Source organism: Gavialis gangeticus, unplaced genomic scaffold (assembly GCF_001723915.1).
Source record: "Gavialis gangeticus isolate Ggan-Ray unplaced genomic scaffold, GavGan_comp1, whole genome shotgun sequence".
NCBI lineage: Eukaryota > Metazoa > Chordata > Crocodylia > Gavialidae > Gavialis > Gavialis gangeticus.
Genome location: NW_017729024.1, coordinates 80,528,647 through 80,548,806, shown reverse-complemented (window position 1 = coordinate 80,548,806; position 20,160 = coordinate 80,528,647). Strand labels below are relative to the sequence as shown.

Here is a 20,160-nt window from a genome sequence, read left to right as displayed (position 1 = left end):
ATTTATGTATTTAAAATATTTGTGTCCTGCTTTTCTGCTTGCACTAAGGACCCAAAGTGGCTTAGGCTTAACAGTAATTTTTCAAAGATTACATAATAGATAATTTGTTAACTATTTCAACCCAGCAGAGAAAATTCAAAATTTTCCAGGAACCCCACATCTCTGGCAATGACTCTTCTGGTCATGTGCTGGGCTTGGCAAGGGGCTCACCAAGTTGAAATTCAAGTGCTGTTTTGCTTTGTTTTGTTTTTTTACGTCTGTAAGCAGCCATTAGTTTTAGGAGATCACATCTAATGCTGGATGATGCAGTCAACAGATGCCCTTTCACTATCTGTCAATCGCCAGTTCCACAGATAAGACCATTTGCCTTGAGAAAACAAAATAGATAAATAACCAAAGAATCACACAGAGCTACCAAAATCAAGCACAGTATTATTTAACAGTGAATTGGGAATTCATAATTCTCTTATTGAAAAGGACAGGAGACAAGCATGGAACTTGTCTTAATCACAATTAGCTGAAGCAATTACAAAGAGATGAGGGAGAGAGCTGTTATTAGTCAAGTCTTTCTGGACTGAACCACAGACAAGAAAAAACATCACAGGAGTCAACAACTCCCAAAACAGCTCACTGGTAGCTATCATAAGTTAACTATCACCTTGGGTGGAGAGAAAGCCCAGCCATGCCTTTATACTGATGAAGGGACTAGAATAGGTTAACTTCTCAAAGACAAAAATAAAACAGATTTGCTCTGTCAGAGATGGAATATTTATTAAATTTAAACAATAAGTTGATTGCGAGACCACTTCGGGCTGATATGATTAAATGACATATTCAAAGCTCATCTTATGAAGAGATCATCATATGTACTGTTACCCTTAAGAAAGCCATTTTTAACCAAGTGGGTAAAACAACAAAACAGCTGTAATTTCCAGGGAATCTTGTGGGAGCTCAAGAGATTTCTTTAGCTTATTGTAGCTGTACAACTACCTACCTGGGCTGAGCGGAAACTAGAGAGGAATTTAAAACAAAACTTCATTCTTTAATTAATTATTTTCAGATGCTGACATTTCACAACCCCCCCCTCCACCCACCAAAATACCTGCTACTAGTGTCATACTTCAAAAATTCCACCTCCTACCACCAAAAAAACCTATTAAATAAATGTCACTTGGGAAGGGTATTTCATTTTGAATATAGGATTAGACAAATTATATACTTGGAAGTTTCACCATTAAGAAATACAGAAAGCAGAAGCTAAACTACTGCTTCAAGCATTTTATGAAGAAGTTCTAATTGCCTTTGCCCTCAGCCTACTGTCTTTCATTTTAACGTATTCCAGTACACCATATTTCACAGTACAAGCAGTCCTCGACTTACAACGTTTCAAGCTACAACATTTCGCACTTACAATGTTTATACATTGACACCCTGTTTCAACTTTCTGGTGTCAGTTTCAACTTTACAACGCCTGATCCAACACAACGCCAGCGAACATGTTTGCTGCATCACCCATCTCCTTGGAGAACATGCGTCCAAACTTTCTTGGACACCTTAAGAAAGCAGACGAGACTACAGAAAAACCTGCGGCCAAGATTCCTCAGAAGACTCCATCCAAGAGCCCTTCAAAAAGTACAACCATGAGCCCTTCAAAAAGTCAGCAGTCGCCTCAAAGTCCTTCCAATCAATATGATTGCTATTTACAATATAAATACATTGATGTCACTATGTTACTCATCTATAATTGATTGAGTACAAAATTCTGGGTTATTTTTGGTAAAAATAGGGTATTGGACCTTAGTTCAGGAACCAATCCTCCATTTATAACAATGCTTCCTATGGAAAAACGGGTTCTGAGTTACAATGTTTTGATTTAAGATGCTGTTTTCAGGAACCAATTGTGTCCTAAGTCCCAGGACTGCCTGTAGTATAAACAAGTGAAATTCTGAAAGATAAGAAAGTTTCCAAAAGAAATCATACACTTTAATTTCTGAATACTCTGGCTGTTACTGAAAGTACAATTATAAGGCAGTTTTATCTAGTAGATACAAGAGGAAATAGCCATCCGGATTCAATGGTTAGAATTCTACCACTGACTGTTCAAGAATAAGTCCAATCAACTCTGTTCCTATAGCTTAAATACTTGTATTTTCATCCAGTAACTAAACATGGCAGATAATCAAGTTTGGTTAAACAATGTTAAAGATTACAGTTTGATTATTTAACCCAAGTCCATTACTACTAGGTATCCTGTACTGTCCAAAGAAAATTAATACTTTGTTTCTTTTAAAACACTTCCAATATTCCAATACTTAGAGTCTTATTTGGTTTATGTATATTCCCCCTCTTCTAGTCTCCCAAACCCACCATTATTTAATTGTGCTTCACTGGACCTAAATTTATTCTCTGTTGGTGCTCTAATGCTTAATCTGATCAGCTGAGTTTATGACTTCACTCCAAAATAATACTGGATGGACAGACAGGGGAAAAATGTCTTTTGAGCACTTGTTTAAACTAATTCTAGTAGTGATAAATATTACTGATCATTAGCATTAGCACCGTACTGAGATATGTTGTGTGCTCCCTGCAAAGGATACAACCTACAGAACACAGACTGGAAAGCTTTGGCTTGCCCAGTTCCCCAGCATAAACACTTTTAAAAGTAACACAGGATAAATATTTTTAACAACAAGAAATGAACTCATTACTTACCAAAAGTTCCATAAAATCCTCTAGGTCCACAAGTGCCAACACCATACTTCTTTAAAGATGCCTGGGCTGCATTCTTTAATGAAAACGTTAAACAAGAAACAACATTTAGTTTATTTCTATGGTGCAAGTCATAAAGTACCATTCATACTGGCAATTTTATGTAAATATTATTATTTCTAAACAGTGGAACTATCATTTAGCCGATGGACTGACTGCAAAGTGTTGTACAAGGTTTTAACTAGTTTTGCAAGGTCTGAATATTGATAAACAAGTTTATTTTAATTCAAGTGTTGAAGCTGCATTTACAGTTTTATAATCTATACTACATAGATACTAATGTAATTTGATAAATCAATCAACTGTATAGTTATTGTTACCTTTTTACCTACTAATAGATTAGCCATTTCAGTCCTGTCCTAACTGAAAGGCTAATTTACATAGCACAAAACAGCAAAGGCAGCATTCCTCTCTACCACCTTGAAAGTATGCCATTACTTTAATTCCCTCCAAAAAAAAGATCAAGGGCAAGATTTTTACAAGACCTTAAGGGCATGAAGAGAATAACAATTATGCCACTTTGAAGGTCGAAATACACTATTGGTGCAACCAAATCTGCTATAACTGTTTCATTTGTCCACTCCGATTCCGGAGAAAGTAAAAGTTTAACAGAACTGGGGAGTTTCCCCCTGGATCAAGTTACTGTGTTTAGCTTTACTTACTCTAACAGAGCAGTGGACAGAACAAAAAGTTACAATAAATCAGCTGATATTCACCCAAAATAATTAAAGCATCTCTACTCCCCCAACACATGCATTTTAAATAAACGTCAGTCCACAGCCTTACTCTGTGTTAAGCAACAGTTGGCTTGAACTACTTAAAATATCCTATTTTCACCTATTAATTTCATGACAATATTTACCAGCTTTATGAACATCAACATTTCATGCAAATACAATATATTCCTTAAAACTTCAGCTGCGTACAGAGAATTGGCAGAGTTCTTCCTCTCTCTCTCTCTCTCTGTGGAAAAGCTTTAAGGCTGATAACATGTATTAATGACTACACTATATACAGCTAAAAAAATGAACAATTGTGAAGAGTTCCTCCGAATGCCTCCTCAAGCCTTTAAGAAGCTGAAGAAGTGACTTGTATCAGATATCTCCCACTATGGTAAGAAAGCCAAATTTTTAATATGAAATATTTGTTGAAGTCGATTACCTTGTTTTATATGCAGTACGATAAGAGGCTATTGATAAATAAGTCAGTGGGGGAAACCTTTTTTGGCAGGTGTGCTATGGTCGTGTCCATCCCCCCATTCCTCGCCCCCATCCGCCCCCTGAATGTCACTCTCATCCCCTTCCCCTGCTCAATCTGCTGCTCTGCTCTCTTCCCTGTTCTCCTTGCCATATCTGTTGGTGTGCAGCCTGCCCCATCCCTGATTTGTTGTGTGCCACAGAGGTTGCCCATGCCACAGGTTGGCCGTTCCTCACCCAAGTCGTAAATATTGACTTTATCTTCTTACAGAGGAAGTAGTTTGAGTCGTCTATTAAGGGCCACAAAAAGATCATATGAATCTTCCATATCACGCAAAGCCCAGGAATGATCTTGCTAACATCTTTGTGGCATAACGCTTACATCTGTAAACAGCCTCGCTGAAGTGTAGTAAGAAGTATCCTAAATAGAAAAGTGTCTGTATACTGCATTAGCATATCAGACACCATTTGTTTGCTTAAAGACCGGCTTCTACAAAAATCTGGAAATATCACCCAATCTATCCGATATCAAAACAATTACTTCTGCAATTTTTTCAACTGTGTTATCTTTTCTCCTCAGAATTAGGATTGAAGAAATTTTATTTCCTACAGAAGTATTTGGTTATGCTAAAATTACTCAGGCAGACATAGCCATTATAAAGGTAGGGAAAAATGAAGGGAGGGGAAAGCTATCACATCAACCCAACATTTTGGAAGCACTTTCATAAATGGATTTATTCTTCCATAGTTATGAACTACGCCCACCCCCCCCACACACACCCTCCCCCACAAAATCCTCTTGCAATTCATATCCCTAGCTATATCCAAATATTATTGCATTTAACAACAAATTAAAGTTTTGTCATTTAAAATCCTAGTATTTTCATATTTCCAGTTTACAAAGCACTAAACTAACTGATTAAGGTTCACAAGTGGAGACCTTGCCCATGAAAACTACTGAAAAACATTTAGCACTTAAATGATTTTAAAAGCATTTGGAGACATGTAAATGCATTAAACTATTTATAACTCCTGTGAAGAGATAAGGATTTGTTGTTACCAAATAAGGAATCAGAAGCAGAGGTGACATTCCTCACCTAAAACTCGTGCTAAGCCAACAACTGTCAGAATTAGTACCTGAGATAATTACACTGGATGAAGGAGACAAGTCTATGAACACAATCTGTGATACTCATGTTCTGAAGTGACCCCAGAACACATGACAAAGCACAAATTAAAGTAAGAAATACCCTCAATATTATAACTGCCTACATGCAGTCATAAAACACTCACCTTAACTCTTTCATTATCCAACAGTCCAAGGAAGTTAAATGATGCAAAGTTTATACATTCCTTGCCATTAACTATTATTTTGTGTGTCGGAGGACTACAAAAATAGAAAAACATTGCTACTGTTAAATATATGCCACTTTTGATTTAAAAAAGAAAAGTCAAACAGTACATCTTTGTTTTGAAACAGCCAAGACATATGCTCACAGCATTTTGGAGGGTCCCCCACATTCTAATTTAAATTGGTATATCTGTTTCCAGTTTATATTTAGTTCCAACTCCAACATCTAGTCAAATCCCAAGTCAATGTAATTACAGTCCGCAAATATAAAATCCCCAGTTTCTTAAACCAAATAAAATATTTTTCAAATTTACATCCTGAACAGTTTCGTTGTGCTATTTCCTGTTGAAAGCTTGTTTCAATCCACCGTCCATTTCAGGCTAGAAATACACATCGCCAGTTAAGTGGATCAGCTGTGATGGGACGTGTCCCACTGAGGCACATCTGTATAAGCAGGGAAAGCCAGCTCTGGTGCAGTGCTGGGGTTGGGATCGTCAAGCCCGGGACCAAACCACAGTGTTGAACTAGGTTCCATTAAGCTCATGGGGCTGGGACCTACAGTCCAGTGACTGGCAGCCCCAGAACCACACTGGAGTGTCCAACTGGGGAGTCCCCGAAAGCAGGTGAAAGTCAGACAGGCATACCCCAAGCTTGAGAGGAATTCCTGAAGTACACAGGACTGGGTCCCTCAAATCCCAGGAGTGCCTGCCAGGGCAGCTGGACAGCACAGGCAGCTCTGGGCTGCCCACACTCATGCACTGAAGCAAACTGTCCGGAGCTAAATGGTAGCGCAAATTGACACCGCCTACTTTGCAGCCACAAATTTCAGACATTTGTGGCACAACAAGGGACATGGATATTTCTTTGCTTGCCCTTTGTGCTGCCATGAAAAAGTCTTATGGCAGCACAAAGGCTACATGTGTTTCCATCCTTAGAGAAACGGATAAAACTGTCTTTACAATCCATAAGAACTGCATTTGTGATTCTTTGGAATGAGAGATGCTAGATAAACAAAAAGGAAGAAAAGTTCTGCCACTGCTCTAAACAAGAAGAGTTGGAAATTATCAAGCACGCTCACCAAACAAAACTTGTACAGAAAAAATAGTTTAATGGAATCAGATTTAAGTAGACACGCCACCAAAATATTTCACAGGGTTTGTAATTTAATATATCAGATTTCCCATTCTGTTTAGTGTATAAAAGTTAGTAGAACAGCCTTTGCTAGAAGTCTGGCAGCCAAAAGCCAAGATGCAATGTGTGCAATGCAGTGTGGATTTTTTAACTATTCCAGGTAGTTTTAAAGCAGATTTGTCTATCTGTGCTTCAGCTTTAATCTGCTTTTAAACTAGTCTAGTATTATACATAGTTGTGGAAAACCCTGGAAAACCTAGAATAAGTTTTTATCAGCAATTTGAAGAGTTCATGTACACGTTGTTTTTATTAATTTGTTTTGAAGTTAAAAAAAAAAATCTGGAAAAAAAAATTCCAGCGACTGTGCTGCATGTACATGTGCAAGGCATCTCTAACATCCTGAATGTGTGAACATACTCACAGTAACATTAGACAGGTCGGTAGCCCCACTGAGGTCAAGAGACTAGACTACTTATTACAAGCATGTTTCAAACTCAGGGCATAACTCTAGAAATGCAGCCTTATATCAGTGAGCATTATATACTTGATAAGCAATTTTTAAACACTAACTGTGGTAAATCTAACACAATTCACTACATGATTACTTTGCAAATCTACAAAGGACTACAGTAATTACTGAAATTTGCCATGAACATGCTCAAAACTGTAGCCCTAACAAAGATTTTTCTATATCAGTGGGCTATAGGCCAGATAAATGGTAGAACCCTGCACATGCTAGACCAAGTCTGTCACCATGGCCCTGACCCCATGCACTGGCCCACCCCTAGGCCTACATCACCTGGTCGCTGAGTTTGGAAATTTGGAAGTGGGAGAGCAATGGCAGCATCAATTGCCATCCCTCCTTGAGCCCAAGTTTCCGGACTTATGGAGACCCCATAAGCTGGATAACATGACTCTATGGGTTAAATGTGGCACACAGGCAAGAGGTTAAGAACCGCTGCTTTATACAATTTTATCCCAGCTTCTAAAGAAATATTCATCCTTAGGCAAACACCAAACATGGAAATTGTTAATTTATCTTATGAAAATGGCATAGTAATACTTCTTTCCAATCCTCAATAACAGTGTGTGTTACAAGACAAAATCATGCATGAGAGGTTTGGGGTTACTCAGTTGGGTTTTTTATTGGGGGGTGGGGATATTTCTCAGTCCTTGGAAAGATATTAATTATAATGAGAAGCCAAGGAGCTGAGAGCATTCCTTTCATATAAAAGCATAACCCAAATGATTCTCTTGGAATCTACCCATGTATCAATTGGCAACAATCCAATTTTCAGGCTCTATACAGGCCTCTATCTATGCCTGTGTCTATAAAGGGATGTATGACTAGATAGAGGCTTGTAAAAACTAAACTCTTTGATATCAAACATAGAAATAAATCAAATAAGATGAAGCAAACAACTGCTGCCATTTTATTAAAGTTTGCATGGAATGGGCACCAGTGTGTGAATTCCATTGTTTTGTAATACCTCGTTTTTTAGCACTTGTGTTTCCAACACTTCATTACTTTAAACACATTAAAGTTCACATTTGCTGAACAAGAATTTGGCAAGAAGTTGTCGAAATAAGCTATCCTGCAGACAGACTAATGTTGTAGGAGGATTGCAACATTTCAGAAATCAGTTAATTACCATGATCAACTTGTTGTCATATGCCTCTCTATAATCAGTAACTGAAAACTGGCTGCTATTTTTTTCTTGAAAACGTTCTGTCATCAGCTTTGCTACCATTTAACAATATTAGATGCTGGAACTCTTTGAGCTTCTGTTCAATTCCACAGACAAGGAGTCTATGTCAATGAACAGAAAATGAATTTAACATAAGACACAATTGCCTTACATGACATGTTAAGAAGGAAGGAAGATTATACTCTTTTTGTGGGATGATTTTTCATTCTTTTAACACACAAAATATTTCACACTTCTTAAGTAGGTGTGAGCAACTTCTGACTTAAGTTCATAAATTGCATCAACTTCGGGAATACAAAACCACTACATACCAATGCAATTAAGAGATGTATTATTCAGACATTCTTATGGGAGACATTACCGACGCATCCAAATCACAGAAAAACAACTACTTTATTACGGGTAGCAAAACTGCCTGAAAAACTACAAGAGGGAGACAGAGTGGCTCTTGGACTTACAGAATATAACATCTTCCACATGGGCACAAATTCTGAAACATGATCTATGTTGACAGTGCAAATTGTCAATACAGCAGCTGTTCAGTGGCCTATTAGAAGGTGGTTATCTGGCAGTCTTAATCTGCCCATCTTTTCTCTGCAACTGCTATTAAGTGTAGCAGCCATGCAATACTGACTTCATATCGGTATTCAGTCCCTGACCTGAAGTTTATTAGGGCATTTTAAATCATGTTAAAGTTTTCAGAAAGTTTAATTTCTGAATGTTCTCTTCACTCTACACCCAGCATTTCAATTGTGAAGGACCTTATAGGATAGAAAGTCTTTTAAAACAATGGAGAGGGGGGATAAAAGTATATGCTTGGATGCTCATATCATTAAAAAAAAAAATCACAATTAAAACCGGCACCAGGGATTTGGGTTTTTTTGTGGCAGACCATTGCTTCTTCGTTGTAGCTGAGGCATCTGGGCATGGCACCATATGAAAGTAATTGCTGTGCTGATCATGCTATACTTGTTCTGTGATTACATTATGTAAAACAGCTATCGTTACTAATAAGACATCTTTAATAAATACAAACATATTTGCATGTTAGTGTTACTAACAAAGAAGTAAAAAAATCTAAAGCTAGCACCTTTCTACAATCATTCCTTTACACTGTGATTAATAAGCTAGGTATGCATTGATTTTCAAAGTACATCCATCTTGCAACACACATGATAAAATGCACATCAGTATTACTTTTGTAGGACATGGCCAAGACTTCAAGGGTGTTTATACATGTGGTGGGGGGACGGGACATGCACTTTAATTTGAGCAGCTCTGCTAGCCACTCTAATTAAAGCTGCTGGAACATTTCGTGCATCAGCCCACAGCACCTAAAAATGGCAGTGGGGACACTTTAACTAAAGCTCATTGAACAAGCTTTAGTTAAACCAGCCCCACCACCATTTTTAAGCATGGGGGCACTGATAAAAGAGATGCTGGAGTCTGCTGGAGTGTGGTAATTTGCATGCTCCAGCAGACTCGATTAATTGAGCCTGCTGTGACTCACTGTTCACAGCTCCGACACACTGTTTACAGCACGTCAGAGCAGGCTTGCTGCTTGTGTATAGATGCCCTGATTTTTTTTTTTTAACTCAACTGTCCATTAAGCACGGTAATGCAAAGATTAAAAACAAGAGAATCGGATTCTGTGTATTACTGTATCTCCTAAAAAGATGACCGACTAAATAAGGATGCAGCAAGGACCCTTAGCCTTCAAGCATAAACCCAGTTCTCTAATCCTAAAACATAACTCATTCACAAAGATACCCCAGAAACATCAAAATCCTTGCATATTTAAAAACAGGGATGTCTTACAGAGGTTTGGGTTAAAATCAAACAAAATTCCGTTTTGCTAGATTTACCCTGAAACAACATTGTAGTTGAGAGCAGGATGATCTCTTGGTACAGGAGGAACGAGAGGCTCTGGCTGCCACTCCTCAATCAATTCTTCCTTTTCCTAAAATGGACAGAAGAAAAATACCAAAAATTTAGTATCTTTTTTGCTGCAACGACAGTGGTGGGATGAGCAAACGACTCTAGCTTCACATCAAATCAACCGCACTCCCACATAACACCTGAGATGCACCATCACCCCAGCATACCACGCAAAGGATTTCTTCACTGCTGAAACTGACGTGGAAAAAAAAAAAAACCTGATCAGATCTGACCATTAAATAGTTCATGGAATATTTTCTAAGAGATAAGATGTTGATGCTGTGTCCTGACCAGAATTATTCTGCCTACCAGCTCTAAAAATATCCCTCTACAATACTAATGGATACATCACACTTCACTCATGTCTTGAGGCACTCTACAGCCTCATTTAAGCATTACAGCAGTTGTGCTCAAACTTTCTGGCCAGTGGGCTGGATGGGCAATGACTGGTCGCTCCACAGGCTGGATCCAGCCAGTGGATCCAATCTGACGTTCCAGGCAAGTGCTATGGGGCCCCATCCAGCTGTGCAGAAGGTGGGGGAAGGGAGCAGCCTGGACCCTTCCAGCTGTGAGGGGGAAGGGCATGGCCCTGCCCCAACCCAACCTCATGGAAGGGAGGGGCCATGATCCAGCCCCAATTGAGTCCCAAGGGGGAGGGGGCATGGCCCAGCCCCAACCTGTGTGAGTGGGAGGAAAGGGTGCAAGAAAGCGCCCAACCCCAAACCAACCGTGCACGGGGAGTGGGTGTGTCCCAGTCCTGGGGGAGGAAGGAGGTGTAGCTCACCCTAACTTGGCCAGGTGGGAGGCAAGGGGGCATGGGCTGGACCCACAGGTGGATGGGGAGAAGGCTGCATAAGCTGGCCCTGAACTAACTGAGCAGAGAAAAGGGAGTGTGGCCTGGCCCCGATTTAGCCATGTTGGGGGAGGGTTGTGACCCAGCTGCAAGTCACCATGCAGGGCTTGGGAGTTAGGCAGCAAGAAGGGCAAGGGCTGTGGTATCAGCTGCCACTGCTCCTTTGCTATAAATTTCCCAACCATGGAGAGCCAGATACCAGGACTCCACAGGCTACATTTGGCCCTTGGGCTGGTGGCTGAATATCCCCGCGTTGGAGCACTATGAAAAGTAACACAAATATAAACAGGGCCCAAGAAAAAGAGAGTATACAGATGGCCAAAGGCAAGAACAGAAGCATTCACTAATCTGCACTATTACTGTGCATTGGATAATTAGACATAGGACTGAATGCCCCACAAATACTACCTCACAAAACAGCTGAGATAAGGTACAGAGGAGGTAACAGAGACAGAGTGGCTCAGAAGGACAAAGTGAGCCAGTGTCACTTTGCCAGCCAGTGAGGCCAGCATTAGACTTCAGGAGTTTCCACCCCCTTAGTCCCATCTAGTCCCAGGCTGCAATCATGGATGATATTTCCCCTGTCAGTGAAAATGTGCAAAGCTCTCACACTTACCACAAGGTCAGAGCATGCACACAAGTAGTTAACACAAAATAGCTAAATTGCAACTTGCTGTAAAATCCACACCTTAATATCTCTTGCAGCAACTTGCTCATACAACCACACCCTCAGTATATTTTGCAAGGCCATAACCATAGTTAAAAGGGGCCTACTATGAAACTTAAAAAGAAAATAAAAAGCCCTGTAAAAATAATACAGGTTATTACAGCTAAATTTATACTGTGGCTCTATTTTCTGCTCGTATAACTTGTTGCTCTTAGTGTAGATAAGGCCCAAAGTAACTGCTACCATTTTTAAATACCCTGCTGCCAAAGGACATAGACAAAACAGTATTTAAAATGTAAGCAACTGCCAAGGCAAACCATCTAAACCATGAAGTTTAATTCTTTTTCAAAAAAGAATTGTAGAACTGTGTCTAAGGGTTATCTCCAAAACAGAAAAAAAAAATCATAAATTTCTGATAATTAATCTGTTCATGTAACTGAGAATACATTAACTTAGAATTTTCCTAATAGACAGAAATATGGTCCAGAACATTTTCCACTGCTTTATTTTTCTGTGGGAAATTTTCCATTTCTAAAAATTCATTGTTTCCTAAAATTCATTAGTAAGAATAAATGGATGCCAATACCATATTAGGCAAGCTCGGCAGTTTCAAAGTTGTAATGGTTTTTCAGGTGATTATCTCTAGGAAGTGTGTAAGACAGTACATACATATTTTATTGATTTGTAAAACAGAAGGGTAAATAGATTCACATAATAATCCAAACCAAAAATCAAGTTAGAAATTCAGCTAATTGGCTGTGTAGGTCACATAAAAACCAAAGTTAAAATTCTTATTTCATCTTAGACTGCAAGTGAAAGCAAAACCAAAACTAAACCTGTGATTAATTTTTTGTTTCACTTTCAGTTCAGCAAACATACACAGCAGCGTCTCATTTCTTTTCTTGAGTTGGGGAAGTTGGAAGTGTTTGCATAAGATCTGTTAGTTTTTTAGTGCTTTTGCTTTGAAGTAGTCATAATAATGCCTAATCAGAAAAAAAACTAGTATGTGGCATCATTAGAGTGAAGTTCAAGCCACTGAAGGAAGGAAGTTGGTAGATGTAAATATTACGGGCAGGAGTATGCTAACAATGCAACAAGAATAAAGAAACATTTAATAACATGTAGAAACTGCCCTGAAAGAGTACAAGCCATATACAGAAAGCTAATACAATGAAGTGGCGGAACAACATCATTTGAGAAAAAGTCTACTTCAGGAATCCCATGCAAGTAAACAAATTAATGTGTTAAACAACACACACTATAGACTAGCACCTATATTGTTTTAATACATTATAATTTTAAAAGGTGTTAATTGTAATATTATTTATTTATTTAAAATATTGGCATCCTGCTTTTCTGCTTGCTCTAAGCACCCAAAGTGGCTTAGGCTTAACAGTATTTTCTTTTAAATTACATAATAGATAAATAGTTCACTATTTCAACCCAGCAGAGCAAACTTAGTCCAACTGGCCGAAGGCAGAGGCTTCCTATACTTCCCTTTGGTTCTGCAGTCCCGGGAAAACTGAGCAGCAAGTTGAGCAGCAAATTGTTTTTTCTGGCAGGGAGTGGGGAAGTAAGCTCCCTGCCAAGTGCTCCTTCTGATGGATGAGGCCAAACTAGAACAGGCTAAAATAAAGATCTTGTCCCCCTTTTGTTGCAGGAACTTGGCAGCTCAAGTGAAATAGCCAATTTGCAAAAAATGGAAAACGAAAATGTTGAGCTGCCAGCTTTGGGGGAAGAAGCATCAGGATCTTCGCTTTCAAGATCACTGACACCAGATATAAGATCCACCATGAGTAGCTGTTCAAGACGGTCAAGCTTTTTATCAAGCTTTGTGAACAACATGTCACAAGAAAATCAAGAAAAAGCAGATGAGACATTAGCTAAAGCTATATTTTCAAGTGGTACACCTTTTTCCATAACTGAAAAGTCAATACTAGAAAGAACATTACAAACTAATTTGCCCATCATATAAGTTACCATCACGTTATCCCTTACCACATTCTCTCTTAGACAGAGAGTCTGGCAGAGTTCAAACAATAGTTATTCAAAGGACTGACCAAGCAGAATCACTGACTCTGATATTAGATGGGTGGACTGATATACAAGGAAATCCTTTATTGAACATTATGTTAGCAACACCTGAACCAATATCCTCCAGGGTATAAGCCCTTGTAACCGATAATGCGAGTAACATGAAAGCTTCAGGGGAAATATTAAAGGCAAAGTATCCTCATTTAATAGTATCTGGCTGTCTTGCTCACGGGTTGAATCTTCTGGCAAAGGACACAGTAAGTGTGAAGACAATGAAGACAATATTGGCAAACTGGAAAGCAATTGTGAAGGTATTCAACAACCATCATGTTGATAATCAGACTTTGAAAAAATTACAGAAAGAGAAGCAGGGGAAGGAAAATGCACTTTTATTGCCAGGAAAAACTAGACAGATGGGACTGTGCTACAAAGTGTTTACACAGTTTGCTGCACACAAAGAACTGTTTGCAGTCTGCTTCAATAGAGGACACAGCATCCCAGATTATTCTCGTGAACTGCTGGAAGCAGATGCTCAACAAAGAGGTGTTCTGGGTTCGAGTTCAAGGAGCATTCAATCTGCTACTACCAGTTTCAGTGGCTATCAAGAAAACTGAGTAAGATACACCGAGTCTTTCAAACATTCCAGAGATATTCGGACAACTGAATGAAAATCTAATTAAGCTTTTTGCCTTCTTCACCTCTTTCCAAAAAAGTAGTAGTAAAACAAATGTTTACTAAAAGAACTGAGTTTTGCCCTCATCCAGTTTTTCTGGCAGCAAACCTTTTGGATCCTCAGCACAAAGGACAACATTTATCAGAAGATGAATTATCTACTGCTCTCAATACAATTATGAAAGTAGCTAAGAGTGTCCCCAACATCAAGGAAACAGCCGTGATGACAGACATTGCCAAATACCGTGCAAGAGAAAAAACTTAGGGGCAAAGACATCATTTGGTGGGCAGCAGAGAATGCATCACCTCTCACATGGTGGAAGGGATACTGTAAGACCCAACTGCTCTCCAGGATTGCTCTAAGGATCCTAAGCATTCTACCAACACCAGCACTTGTGAACGGAACTGGAAGGCTTTCAGCTCAATTAAGACAAAAAAAAGTGGAATAAACTAACAAATGAACACACCGCTAAGCTTGTTTCTATTTCTCAGAATCTCTTGCTTCTGGAGAATCGGTCAGAAGCACTACTAGTGAAGAAAATGCAGTGTGATGGTAAGTTGCCTTTGCCCATGGACTCATTGGTAAAACCATCCTTTAGCGAAAGAGAATGTAGTTCAAGAAGTTCTGAATCGGGTTTGCCTCAATCTGATTCTGAAATGGAAGTAATAAGTAGTGCAAGTGATTCTACAGATAGTGACACTGAAATTGGAGGGGCCGCAATGACCTCAGTGGAAGATAGTTCAGCTCTGCTGAAGCAGACGAGTGGACAACCACGGCATATCACTCACAGTTCTTTGGGTGTGCTAAAATTAGTGTGTCAACAGTTTTCAGTGTCTTGGTTTTTTTCCTTAAATTAAAACAAACAATGTAAGGGAAGTACATGCTATTGTGTATTGCTGCTATTTTCTCAGCACTAAGGAGCATTTCACCGCTTATACAACTGGAAGCATTTTCACAGCAGCCGGCGCTGATGCACTTACATATGTAAAAATGCCCAATGATGTCATTCCCCGTTAGTGTGGTGCACCAGTGCTATTGTCCAGGATTAGTTAGTGTGGCGACAGCCAGTACAATATGCTCCTTGTATAACTCCAGTCTGAGTTGTCAGTCTTGTGGTCAATCCAGAATAGATGCTTGACAGTCCTGCTCACAACTTTCCAAAATTTAAAAACGTTTTGGGCTAAAGGATGATTATCAGATTTCAGTCCCGGGTTGGATTTTAAGTAACAGTGGCTAAATACAGGTCATATTCATGTCCCCTTGAATTACTCTTCTCATATGAAAACGGAAAGTCTCAGGAGCTTCTTGAATACTTTTTGTAGAGAATTCTATAAACTCTACAAATGTGAGCATCATTAATTGTTTATTTATCAAGTTTGGCTCATGCCTATCTAGTCAACCAACTCCTTCCTGACTAGTTCTCAGTTTTGTATCCCCAAAGGAGTACTAGTGCCATGAACTAGATAGAGAGTGTCAAATTCATCCAGCCCTGTGGGGCTGGTCCACAAGTCAGATCCAGAGTACAGAGTCAGTCCATGGAGCTGGGCCAGAAATTTCACCATTAATTGACATGAGACTTAGAGCTGTGGCAGAAGCCACTCACCTTGCTGCCACATTTTCAGTCCCGTGGGCCAAATAATGTGCCTCTACACTCCTAATCTGGGCTGCTGGACTAGATATTAGAGGTGTGCTGATACATCAACTCCATATCAGATCGGCTCCAATATACAGAAAATTGAGAATATTGGCGCACAGCTTTTTTTGGCTGATGTGGCTGATAATGTGTCCGATAAATGCCCCATGCATGTGCAGCTGCAGCACAGCAGGCAAGCGGCCAGGAGAACAGCCTGACAGGATGGAGAGCAGCCGGGTGCGGTTGTTAAATCTGTTGTGGGGAAGTGGTGGGGAGAGGAAGGAGCATGGGGGGAGGGCAGATTGAGGCCCCCCCACAGTGAAGAAGGGAGTGGGGTAGGGCTGGTGCTGGGACAGGCGCTGCCCAGCCAGGGCAGGGTGAGGCACGGGACGGAGCCACAGCTCATCCAGGGGACGTGGGGAGGGAGGGCAGCTCCTGCCACTGCACGTACCCCGGGAGGACACGGGGGGTATATGACTCCCAGATCTGCGCATGGAGGAGGGCAGCTGCTGCTAAGGGCTGGGCCAGGCTCTTCTCAGCATGGGGCTGGGCCAGGCTATGCTAGGGGAAGGTGGCGGTGGAGCTGGGAGGGGATTTTTGTCAGGGCTACAGTGAATTTTGGGGTGGCTCTAGCCGCCCCATACTCCCCGCTCAGCGCTGCCAGTGCCCAGCCTGAGCACAGCCCAGCCTAGCGAACAGTGGCAGCCTACCCTCGCCCTGTGCACAGATCCAGGGGCAAATGCAAATCCCTACGTGCTCCCAGGGTGCGTGCAGTGGCAGGAGCCTTCTCACCCTGCCCCAGACAAGCCGTGGCTCCATCCCATGCCCCACCTGGGCACCGCCTGCCCCTGCCCCACTCCCTCCCTCGCCACGGAGGCCTGGACCTGTGCCCCACCCCTTCCCTCACAACAGATGTACCAGCTGGAAGCTGCGCTCCATGCTGCCAGGCCACATTATCAGCAATCGGACTGGTAGCGGCTGATATGGCTAGTTTAAAATCAGCCATCACTATCAGCCCAAAAAATCTCTATCGGTGCACCCCTACTAGATATTTAGTGATGGGGTGAACAATGGCAGCATTAACTGCAGTGGCTCCCAGAGGACATGGCAGTTAACAGTGTGACTAGTCATTCTGCTGCCAAATTTCCAACCCTGTGGGCTGGGTCCAAAGCACGGAACCACACCATCTAGCCTGCAGGGCTGCCTGTGAGGCCAGAAGTCTGGCAGCTGAATGAGCACCAGCTGCCACAGCTCAAGGAGTGGTGGTAATTAACATGCCCACTTTTACTCTGGCGCTGAATTTCCAGCTGTGGGCCAGATGATATGGCTCTGCAGGCTGTATCTTTAACACCCCTGCAATAGATGGTCTTTATCATCTGGTCTTTATCATCCAACATTTACCCTTTTTCGGACACAGAACTGTAGTTTCATCCCTAGTGCTGTGCAAAAAGATGGTGATAGAATCTGTCAAACAAGAAAAAACTTCTTTGTGTGGGCTCTCAGGAACCCCTGACTTCCCTAGCTTTGCTTCATTAACTCTTCTTCTTTGTTCCTCCATGAAGCATACTGAATTTCAAGAGAAACCAAAGAAACATACAGGCTTCAAAGTACTTAAGCAGAAAAGTGTTCCTCAAACTTAACAAGAATGGAATCGGCACTTGGCAATAACGCTCTGCTGAATGCCAGGGAACCAGGGATGAAGAATCATAAGAAAAAAAAGATACAAAGTTCTAATATTCATTTTTCTAATACAGGTGCTGAGCTGATACATGAGTATTCTCATTTAAATCAATGGACACACACATGCAGAACAGACCAGGTGTGCAGGTGCTTGCAGGAAAAAGATTCAATCCCATATTTATCAAAATGTAAAGCTCTCTATTCTCCCTGTATCTGAAATTGTAGGTGCTACTCTTTTGCATAGACATTCTTTCCTGGCTTCTGATTTACCAACTGCTTTCTTTAACAGAGAAACTAAAGTTAATAATCTGAGCTTTTAAAACCATCCACATGCTACCTAAATTGGCCATATTTAAAATGAAGTTATTCCTAAAATATTCTGATGCTCTATTCTACAGATCAGTAAAACCTAGGTCTCTAGATTTTAATTTAAATCCAATTTCTTCAAAGTTCTAACAACTGAACTTTCAGAAAAAATACATCTTTACCTTAAAAATGGAGTTTAAAACACTGCTTTCAATCCCAAAACAAAACCCCAGCTTTTGCCAGTCTTACACAGCTATAAAGTCCCTAAAAACATCTTTTTTACAATGGTTACATTCTGTGATATGACCAAGCTACCTTGTATTCCAGAACTGGCAATTGCATTAAATATTACTCCTTAAAAGAAAAAACAAATCTAAGATCAAAAAGAATATTTTACAACTTACCTTAGGTGTAAGGTCAGATCGTTCTTGAAGTTTATACGTTTTCGAGAAAAGCAGTCTTATTATCCATAGGATGAGAATTCCTTCCAAAATGAGGTGGTAAGCCGGAGCCTACACATAAGAAAAAAATAATGTTTATATAATATTAACTTGGAATAGGGTTATGCTAGTAATAGCTGCATTCTGTTTGTAAGCTGCCGTAAGCCTCTGTTGGAAAGGGCAGCACATAAAAGAACAATAGCAACACTGGCATAACTATTTTGCATTAGCAAGTTACGTTGTGAACAATTATGTTTAAACAACCTTTATACCTACTCCGTGTAACCATTTCCAAAGTCTTTTACAGTTTTCTGTGTAAAAGAAATGAAGGAAATGGAAAGCAACACACACGCAGAAGCAAAGGAAGTAATCATCCACAGCTACTATACCCCTACAAAGATTGCAGTATTGAATCTTCAGATTCAGATTCGGCTGAACTGAATTGGGGACAGTGATCCATATCAACTAATTGAATCACGGGTCCCGATTTGGGCCGAATCCGAATTGAATAGGGCCCACTTTGCACACCTTTACAGCATATATATATCTGAGCTAATTCAGATACTATTCTCAAGATAGTTACTGCAGCACAGAACTGTACAAGTGAACTGGCCTTACTTTTTAACATCTGAGAGACTACAGATTCAAACTAGCCAGCAAATGTGAACAGAAAAAATTAAAAGGGAAGCTCCCCCTCCTATCAGCTAAGTGACATGACACTTCCTAGGAATCCAAGTGTATTTTGTACACACGTTTTGCCACCAGTTATTCTGCGACTGCAATCTTCCTCTAACCTGAAGTCATCAGAATAAGACTTAAAATCACATAGGTAAATACATATTTTTCTGTCATGGACTGTGCAGGGATGAGGTTCCAAAGTCAAATATTTTTAAAGCATCTCAGTGCTTTACTTAAAGAGAACTTGCTTTGGAAATTGGCTCCTGCAAGTAAAAACATGCCCATGTCGACCTTCTGACACAAACTGTATCTTCCTGCTTCTTATTTAATGGTCTTAAAGAGCCTTTCAGAAATAACCAAGACAGAAATGAGAGAGCAATGTGCAACACTAGTTAAAACAAGAGGTGCCATTGCTGCTGCTTCTCTAGGGAGAAGATTTCACTTCACAGCCAGTAGGGAACTCAGGTAAGAGTCCATCCTCAGAAAGCAAGTTAGCTACATCCCTACTCCACAGGGGATCAGAGCCCAGAGATAACAACCTCCTCAGCCTGTTTCTGGGCCTGTGCCTCCCACTGAAGAAACCAACCTTGTTTCTCCAACGAGCATAAAATTGCAGGAAAGGAAAGGGCAGCAGCTGGGGAGTTTCCACTCCCATGTCTTTGCATGTCAGCAGTTACAAACTCAGTGCATCAAAACCCTGTTCAATACCCTTCCGATCTACCACCCAGATGCCAGGACCCAGGCCCACCCCTTATTCCCCACCATCAATAACCCAGCACCCAGATCCACTCCCCCCAGACACCACCAGCACCCAGCCCCACCTCTCCAGACAACAGCACCCAGATGCATCCCCCCAGTTGTTAGTACCAAGACCCACCCCTGCCCAGGGGCCAGCACCCAGATCCACCCCCCACCCCTGGTACCAGCACCCAGATCCACCCCCCACCCCAGTGCCAGCACCCAGATGCATGCCCCCCCAGACACAGGCACCCAGATCCATTCTCCCCAGATCCAACCCCCACCAGAGGCCAGGACCCAGATGCACCCTCCGGGGTGCTGGAACCCAGCAGCACCCCTGCCCTCTGTACTTGTGCCCCCTAAT

The 20,160-nt window shown here is 40.8% G+C and overlaps 1 protein-coding gene and 1 long non-coding RNA gene across 2 annotated transcripts in view; one reads left to right on the top strand and one right to left on the bottom strand.

The window, feature by feature from the left end:
• The window catches only part of SPTLC1 (serine palmitoyltransferase long chain base subunit 1), a 73,202-nt gene that overhangs the window by 47,519 nt on the left and 5,523 nt on the right, over positions 1 to 20,160 (bottom strand). Inside the window, exons 2-5 of the mRNA XM_019517293.1 lie at positions 18,345 to 18,452; positions 10,022 to 10,116; positions 5,259 to 5,352; positions 2,713 to 2,785 (exon numbers count right to left, since the gene is read on the bottom strand). Coding sequence (XP_019372838.1) covers positions 2,713 to 2,785; positions 5,259 to 5,352; positions 10,022 to 10,116; positions 18,345 to 18,452 — 370 coding nt within the window. The remainder of the gene's footprint in view (positions 1 to 2,712; positions 2,786 to 5,258; positions 5,353 to 10,021; positions 10,117 to 18,344; positions 18,453 to 20,160) is intronic.
• LOC109297507 overlaps positions 8,864 to 20,160 on the top strand; it is a 21,876-nt gene continuing 10,579 nt past the window's right edge. The window contains exons 1-2 of the long non-coding RNA XR_002097335.1: positions 8,864 to 8,876; positions 13,286 to 13,290. This is a non-coding gene — a long non-coding RNA (uncharacterized LOC109297507). The remainder of the gene's footprint in view (positions 8,877 to 13,285; positions 13,291 to 20,160) is intronic.